Consider the following 8,461-nt stretch of genomic DNA (forward strand, 5'->3'; position numbering starts at 1 on the left):
GACTACAGATTGACACTGATATCTTGTAGATTATTGACATTGGTAACATGATGATATCAACCATCTCATGCGCTGCATGGTTTTGACTATAAGTGGGCTAGAAATAGCATAAAACATGTCAAAGAAATGAAACTAAACACCTTGTAATCACTGTTGACTGTTTACATGATGGAATATCAAACATCTCGCAAGTTATTTAGGCAAAAACCACATGTAACCAAATTCAAGGTTATTTTGAATGGACAGAAGTGTGTTAGCCAGACTATATCGAGTCTAAAGTTAATCTAGACGGTGAAATTGCTATTGCAATATCATTTTGCATATCATATTGCAGTAGAAACGGCTATTGCTTGCTGGGTAGCAACTAGGGGTGTAACAATATATCGCAATGCAAAAATGCAACAATATGTATCGTGGATAGTTCACACAAAATAAAAATTCAAGTTTTCAGACTTTAGCGTCAGTACTACATTAAACTGCTATATATAATGTTGAATAAAATGTATAATAATGCAATGGGGGAATATTTGTACCATATTTGTATACATATTTTTACCATATGTCTTGGAGTATCGCAATAATATTGTATGGTGAGTTCAGTATCGTGATATGTATCGTTACACCCCTAGTGGCGAGAAGCGTTCAGAGGTCACACACACGTAACATTATTTACTCTGATCAAACTCGACTCGGGTCTCAGACAGCGAGATGTAACCCCACACACACACACACACACACACACACACGACCGTGTTTTAAAGAGATCGTTGGAGACGAGCCATTTGATGTCCAGTGACCGCCACTGAATCCCTAATGTGAGCTTTCACAGGATTGTGTGAATGATGTCTCCACTGACTGACGGCAAGAAATAAAATCACTTTTGCAGAACAACATCGGCTTTTTATTTTCTACAAGAATAGTTGGTCCTGTAAAGGAGTTCTGCCTGCTTATTATCTGTAGTTTTGTTGTAGGAAACAACGGCAGAGAGTTTGGAGAGCGCGCGGGCCGGACGAGATTATCTGCTTTTCTTTAAAGGAATCATTCGTTCGAGGAAAGATTTGCTCAAACTCATGTTGTTCCAAACCCGTCTGACCTTCCATGAAGCACAAGAGGATTTTCAATGACAAAACGGTGCATTAAAGTATATCATAAAATCAGTTTCTTCAAGTCACATGATGCTTTGTGTGAGGAACAAACACAAATTTAAGTTATTGTTCATTTTTTTTAGTTATTGTCATGTCAGTCATTTTTCACCAAACATGGCATGATGAGTCTGACTGAATGAGACCTGCAGTGAATAACGTCTTAAATTTGGCTCCGTTCCTCATGCAGACTAATAATATGCTAAAAGTTATATTCACTGTTTTTCACTGTGCCAAATGAAACCGTATGAATCATCATCTACCTTCATTGTAAGCAAACTAGAATCTCCTAAGATCTGCATTCAGATGAACACCTGATAAGTGAGTTTTACAGGGGAAATTCAGGCATAATTTCTATAGGAATCCATGCGATCTGTAATAGTGTTCCCATTTCAAAATAGTCAAATAATATATAAATATACATTTAAAAAATATACTATATATAGGTATTTTTACTACTTTAAAACATTTCATACATATATATGTCAAATATATATATACTAGAAAAAATAGAAATATGTGTGTATATATATTTCTAGTTTTTCTAGTATCTATACTACAAAAAATATATATATTTATATATATATGTATATATTAGTGCTGTCAAATTAATATATTGTGTGTGTATATATATATACGTAGTCACTAACATACAGTAAATACAAACTTTTAAGTTTGCGATTAATTGATTTGACTGCACTTATATACATGTGTATATATATATATATATATATAAAATACTATTTTATAAGTATATTTCGCTAATGTAACAGCACCGTAACGTCTGATTGTGTGTTGCACAGATGGTTTTGGAACGACATGAGTTTAAATAAACAAAAAACTGTAAACGACTCCTTTAAACACACATGCTCAAATTTGGCACCATCCAAGATAGAGAACAAAAAACCCTCCTTAAATAAATAAGAGAAACAAACACACTAATACAATGGATTGCAATAAATAACAATAACTTAATTAAATCTCAATAAATACATTTTCATATATATATATATATAGATAGCTTTCTGGATATTAAAGATGTGGAGTCTGTTGTTGTGTCGTCTCTGATAATCCACTGATAAGAGACACACACACACACACACACACACTCGCGCTCCTTATTCCACCAAATGACGCTTGTTACTGTATAAACGCTCATCTTGTGGTTCGGTAACAGTGAATACTGAATATCTCGTTCCGCGGGAGTCCCAGTCGCAGCGGTTTGGGTCGTCGCTCAAACGCACGCACACTTTTTAGCGGAGTGCTTTTTTAGTGTGTGATATTCCAAGCTGTCGTCCAGGAAGGAGATGTCGTCGTCGAACGCGATTGGCCGACAGCATGTCCGCGCCGGCGTGTCCTTGTCCAGCTTGCGGTTGTGTGTGAGGTTGTTCAGGATCTTGTCGTAGTTGGTCTCGGCGTCGTGACACGGGCCGCTGCAGTAACGGAAGATCAGCTCTTCTTTAGTCGTGTAACCCAAGCCCAGGTCCGTGACGTTCAGGTGGATCTCTTTCAGGAGGCAGCCTCGCCCTTGACCTTTGACCCTGTCGTCTCGGCTTTCCTTTCGCCCGCGACCCCTCTTTCTGTCTCCGCGACCCCGTCCCGACCTCTCGGTGTTCGTTGCCCCTCTCTGACGGCCTCGGCCTCGCTTCGGCTGAGATTCGGTGTCGGTGTGAGGAGATCTGCGCAGTCGGCCCAGAGTCGCTTCGATGAAGTCCATCACGCTCTCGAACTGCTCCGGGTAAAGGCCGTTTACAGCATCTTCAAGACACACCATGAAAGATTGGTTAATTAATGATGCATATTTATACATTCTGACAGTGTGCATTTGTGATATTCCTCGTTCGTTTTTGGATAAAGCGTCTGATAAATGTAATTTAAATTATGCATTTAGCTACATCATTTGAAAATTTAATATGAATCATTGTGCTGTTGTTGTTAACAAACTATTTAAAACATTTGTTAATTGAATTAAAGTGAATGTTCACTGAAATAAATAGTATAAAAAAAATCTGTTATTTTTTTATATTTTATTTTATTATACAATTTATTTTATTATTTTTTTATATTTTATCATTTTTGTTTAGTTTAAGTTGAAGTACTGAAATTACTACAACTAAAATTGAAACATAAAATAATAAAACTAAAGACATGTTTTTAAAAAAACGAATAAAACCGATGAGAGAACACAGCAAAATTATTAAAACTTAAACTAAAATTAAAATGAATATCAAAACAATAATAAATGCCATATTAGTGATACTAAAGAACCACTGATATGAATTTTAGTATAAATTTGCTTATAGTTATAAAAAAAATTAATTCAAAATATTATCAACCATATTAATGATGCTAAATAAACGCTATGAATTTTACTATAAAATTACTAGGACATTGGAAATGAGTGCATACATTTATTTTACATTTTTTAAAAACATTTTCTCTTTATTTCAGGTTGAAATGAGATTCTAATCTACAAAAGTATAAAACTAAACAGACATATAAAAAAAAAAAACAATGAGAACACACAAAAAATTACTAAAATTAAAATATAAAAATGAATAAATACCATATTAATGATACTAAAACAGCACTGGTTTATAGTGACCTAGATAAAGTGCAGAAATATTTCTGCTTTACATTTATGAAACATTTAGTGTTTATACATGAGCCTGTGGTCTGCGGATGCTCAGACTGTATATACGGTATGATCTTGTTTATTTGTCCCTATCGGGGCGTCCTGAATAACGGCGAGTGACTCGGGATCCCGCATGTCCGTGTTTTCATCTGCGACTGCCATGGAAAATCTTATAGATGATGACATTGAGGTACAGCAGAAAACATCTGCTCAACCGCAAACTGGAAACATGCGTCCTAAACAAAAGCAAGCGCTCGTTTGATCTGCATGTAATACACCATGATTTCATTACAGTCTCAAAGTTCACTCGCACTCCAGTCAACCCAATACAGCGTATCACAGTTCTGGGAAAAGATCTGCAACTGATGCTGGATTCATGCAGATAATCTCGCACGCGGACAATTTGTTCCTCATTTTCCTAATTTTTAATTTAACTTAAAATGTTTCAATGATGTCCACTCAATGAGAAGATCATCTAAAAGCAGTTTCTGCATGGAGTGGGTCGCCATGTTGAGATCACATGACCAGCTGAATATTTCTCATTTAGCATCATAATATCAGACATACGGTTAATGCATTTTTAAAATTACAATTTAATCATCTTGAAGAGAAACTGTGTTTTTATTAACCCTCTTCTGTTAAAAAACTGTATACAGCTTTCATATTACCCGGACAGTTTTGACCCGGTGGAACGTGAGCTTATAAAACGTATATTCTGAAAATATTACAAAAAAATCGGAGAATTTTGATAGTCTTAATCCATATGCAAACTTTTTTTTTCCTGTTGTTATTGTTAATGAAAACTATTCAAAGCATTTACGTTAATGGGAATAAAATATATTTAAAAAACGTTGAATTATACTTTCATATGAATAATGTGTTTTTAAATTACAGTGGCTAAAAACTGTTGTTAGTTCGTCCAAGCATGAGAAGTAAAGATGTGAGGAGCTCAATGAAGACGTTTCTTCTCAGACTAGCAGCTGTGACAGATACAGCATGATGCAAAGATGCAAGTTCTACATAATCAATCGTGGTTCACTCCTGTAATCTGACAGAACACTTTCAACGCCTATCTCCGTGATTCTCATGCCTGCTTTTCCATGCAAATACGTTAACATGCATGAACATCTGTTTCTCTGTGAACTGAAGTGTTCTCCGCGGGACTGAGGATTCAGATGCGATGGGAATTTAGTTTAGCTGAGATGTTCATGATACGAGGTGTCAAACACTGGCTGTAGAACAATGCGTAAACACACACATCAACTCAGCCAGTGTGTTCTCTTCAAGTATGCGTCTTAGTTCAGATAGATGCCATATTTTATTTTATGCAAAATAATGCTATGTTAAATGTACATTCTGTTCAATACATCACACACTCTTATAAATAAAGTGGTTTTTTTTTTTTTCAGCGATTCCATTGAAGAACCATTTTTGGTTCCCTAAAGAACCTCTCAGTTATCGATTTTTCAAAGAACATTGTAATAATCTTAAGAACCTTTACTTTAAAGCCTTTATGCATAATGCATTATATATGTACATCATAATGCATTATATATTTTCATAATTGTAACCAAAGTTAAAATGCATTATAATATTTGCAGATGTATCTAAAACTGGTTGTTTGTCATGTGTTTTCATACTTTCTAAAGGTGTGATTAGTGAATAGTTAAGTATTATAGCCGAGGTTACGATTATTAATGAGATCATGCAGTGCAAAATAAGGTGCATTACAAGGCATAATTAATGCATTAAAAATACATTTTAAGTACTGTTACCAAAGCTTTTTTGCATGTTAAAGGTTCTTCATGAAACCATGGATGCCAATAAAGAACCTTTAGTTTTAAGAGTGTACCGTTTTGTGCATCAAACTCATTTTCTATATTTTGCATGCAATAAAATACGTGCAACTGTGGACTCGTGCATTTTCTGTAAACGTGTATTGTGAAAAGCGCTATTCAAATAAATGTGAATTGAATGTGAAGGTGCATTTTCATCTGAACACCTCGAGCATTGAACGAACTCTGAGTCTCGAAGTGTGTTCCTCAAATCCTCGTCAGATCGCATGTGCTTTCTCAGAGCAGAATCACTCAAACTGCGTCAGTTTTCAGCGGCGGCCGAACTGCAGTTCACAGGAACATGTTTTGGGCTGGAGACACTGATGCATGTAGGGATTGAATCCCCAAGACAAAAGCCACTGAGTGATTCAACATGTGTTTGTTTTCTGCAGCTTGTTTCTCAGTTTCAGCACGCCTTACATTATGCAAGGAAGAGTTTTCGAAATAAATTCATGCATATTTTACAAGCCAACAGACCAGTCCAATGCAAACCGTTCCACATGCTGCGTTCCACTCGTTAATTCTCTAATTTAGAAAGTTCCCACGATGCACAATGATGCATGTGGCCGACGACGCGTCACATCAAGACTACTGTGTGTAAAAGACGATTAAACATCTGGAACAGCTGCTGAAATGTGCATCGTAGAGCCGCGGATGCCTTTCCCGTCACGTCAGGATCTGAGTGTTCACGGCAGCACCTTACTCGGGAAAACCTGTGAGAAAAGCTGGAAAACTCAGCGTTTAATGTAAACAATCCGTGCGGAGGAATGCCACGTTCAGCTTGAGTGCCTCAATGTCAGATTATAAGAAGTTTATAATAAAACAATGTGACTTTAAAAGCTCAACCTCTGTGTTGTAAGGCCACGGATTCTCATGTGGGCTTTGTTACGTAAAACATGTGGTTAACCGGTGCTTAATGTTTCAGTCGACGCACATTTAACATCTTCTTGACCAGTGTATTGTCACAGTTGTGCATCTATATCTGTGTTGCTCAACATGCAACTATGTAAGTAATTGAAAACAGCTCAGAGAATTCCTCCAATGCATTTGAGCTGCAACAAATTAACACTATATGCACGTGTGATGACATTTGATTCGGGCAACTAGCTAATGCATGCATGCGGACTTACATTGTTCCTCCATGGAGGCTTGTTTTCGGTTGTTGGTTGCAGGTTGGGAGTCGATGACGGGGTCCAGAGCGGGGATCTCACTGTGGACGACGGCTCTTGTGGATGAATGCAGTTTGTGGAAGACGGGACGTGTGGAAACGGAGCTCAGGAGCAACAAACACGTGGCTAGAATGTCCCATAACTTCATTTTAGACTCAGTTCCTTTGAGGGAAGCTGCAACGGTGGAAAGGTAAACGCGTGAGTATCTGCACAAGAACACACACGGCTGACAAAACGATGCATGCAAATGGAAAAAGGAGAGATTATGCATGTGTTAATTTGATGGATATGGAGCTACTGAAAATTTTCCCAAAGGGAAACGGTTGAGAAATGAGAAAGAAATGAAGGCTTTAAGTTGTGAAAAGTGCAAGAATTAAATATTGTGATGAAGGCCCTCCGTGAAATGTGTTCTGTAGGCTGGAGCCCAGATAATGCCAAACAGATTTCTGTCAATATTACAGAGCTGAAAAAATGTGTGTTTTCTGCCAGAGTTTTTCCCCATTCCGGATCCCGAAACCCCTGTTGATGAAAAGCCACCTAAAATCTACCAGTTTCAATGATGTTTTCTATGACTTTTATAGCAGTATATGATGCTTTACTCTAAATAGCTCCGTTTGTTGATCATTAAAACCTGCTGCTTTTATTTAATCATTATATTATCTCAAGCTTTATATAATATTTTATGAGCCATAAAACGAGGTGGTTTAGATATTTTATGCATCATATGCAATCACAACCACCAGAAATTGTTTCGTTTTAAGTATTAGTCTATTAAAATGCATTGCTCATTTTTAGACCCCAGTGTAAACAAACTCTCAAAGATGTCTCCATATTATTTACTGTGGATTTTAAATGTGTTATTGAAATTAAAAAGTTGATATATATATATGGTATCCCACTATATACTGTATACGTTTTACAGTGCACTCTTAAAAAAATAAATATAATTAAATTGGGTTTTGAAGACTACAGACATCAGGAGACCCTTTTTAGGTTCTTTGCATGCTTCATAAAGCCCGGAATATAAAGAACCTACAATGAAAGATATATATGTTTTATTATTCAAAAAAATAATAAAACTCATCTATACTGCCATAAGAACAAAACTGTACGGATTATTTACTGTAAAAATGAATAATTAAAACCTATTTGTGCCCATATGCAGAGATAATGATATAAACTCACCTTAAATGGGGTCCATACAGACCAGAGCTTCAGAAAAGCCAAATTCTCAGAGCAAACCGGGAAACATTTAAAGATCCAAAAGATAAAATCCGTGAGCTATCCTCAAAATATCACGATTCCAGGTCCATTCACAACATGTTATCCACTAGATCCAAACGAAGCGCGCGCTGAAGTGTCCAGATCTCCAGTGTCCTCAAACTGACGCGCGCGCCGCTCAACTCACTGTGCGCAACGCAACGCGACGCGCGAGACTGTGATGCTGCCGCGCGCCGCGTCTGTAAGAGAGAAAACCAGCAGCAGCAGCGCGTCAGATGAAGACATCGGGATGAGGATCCCAACTAACTGGAATAGTTTCCCGCGTCTGTTAAAACGCGCCGCATTCTGCCTCCGAAACGTACCGCACAGGTGATGAAATCCAGGTGAAGGCTTGTTAATATCCACACAGATCAGGGGAAAGTGAAGAAGTGATATCTGTCAGCGCACCGCAGTCATGAT

The 8,461-nt window shown here is 37.1% G+C and overlaps 1 protein-coding gene across 1 annotated transcript; it reads right to left on the reverse strand.

Moving 5' to 3' along the window:
- Window positions 1-1,949: 1,949 nt before the first annotated feature.
- On the reverse strand, window positions 1,950-8,257 carry gdnfa (glial cell derived neurotrophic factor a). The gene is made up of 3 exons (XM_077243829.1): window positions 7,967-8,257; window positions 6,743-6,955; window positions 1,950-2,900 (listed from the first exon to the last, which is right to left on the reverse strand). Exons 2-3 carry the CDS (start codon window positions 6,927-6,929, stop codon window positions 2,377-2,379), a joined length of 711 nt encoding a protein of 236 aa, XP_077099944.1. The 5' UTR covers window positions 6,930-6,955; window positions 7,967-8,257; the 3' UTR covers window positions 1,950-2,376.
- Between the last annotated feature and the right edge of the window lie 204 nt (window positions 8,258-8,461).

The sequence above is a fragment of the Siphateles boraxobius genome, unplaced genomic scaffold (assembly GCF_051911475.1).
Source record: "Siphateles boraxobius isolate OS27281-9 unplaced genomic scaffold, OSU_SipBor_1 25, whole genome shotgun sequence".
NCBI classification, from domain to species: Eukaryota; Metazoa; Chordata; class Actinopteri; order Cypriniformes; family Leuciscidae; genus Siphateles; species Siphateles boraxobius.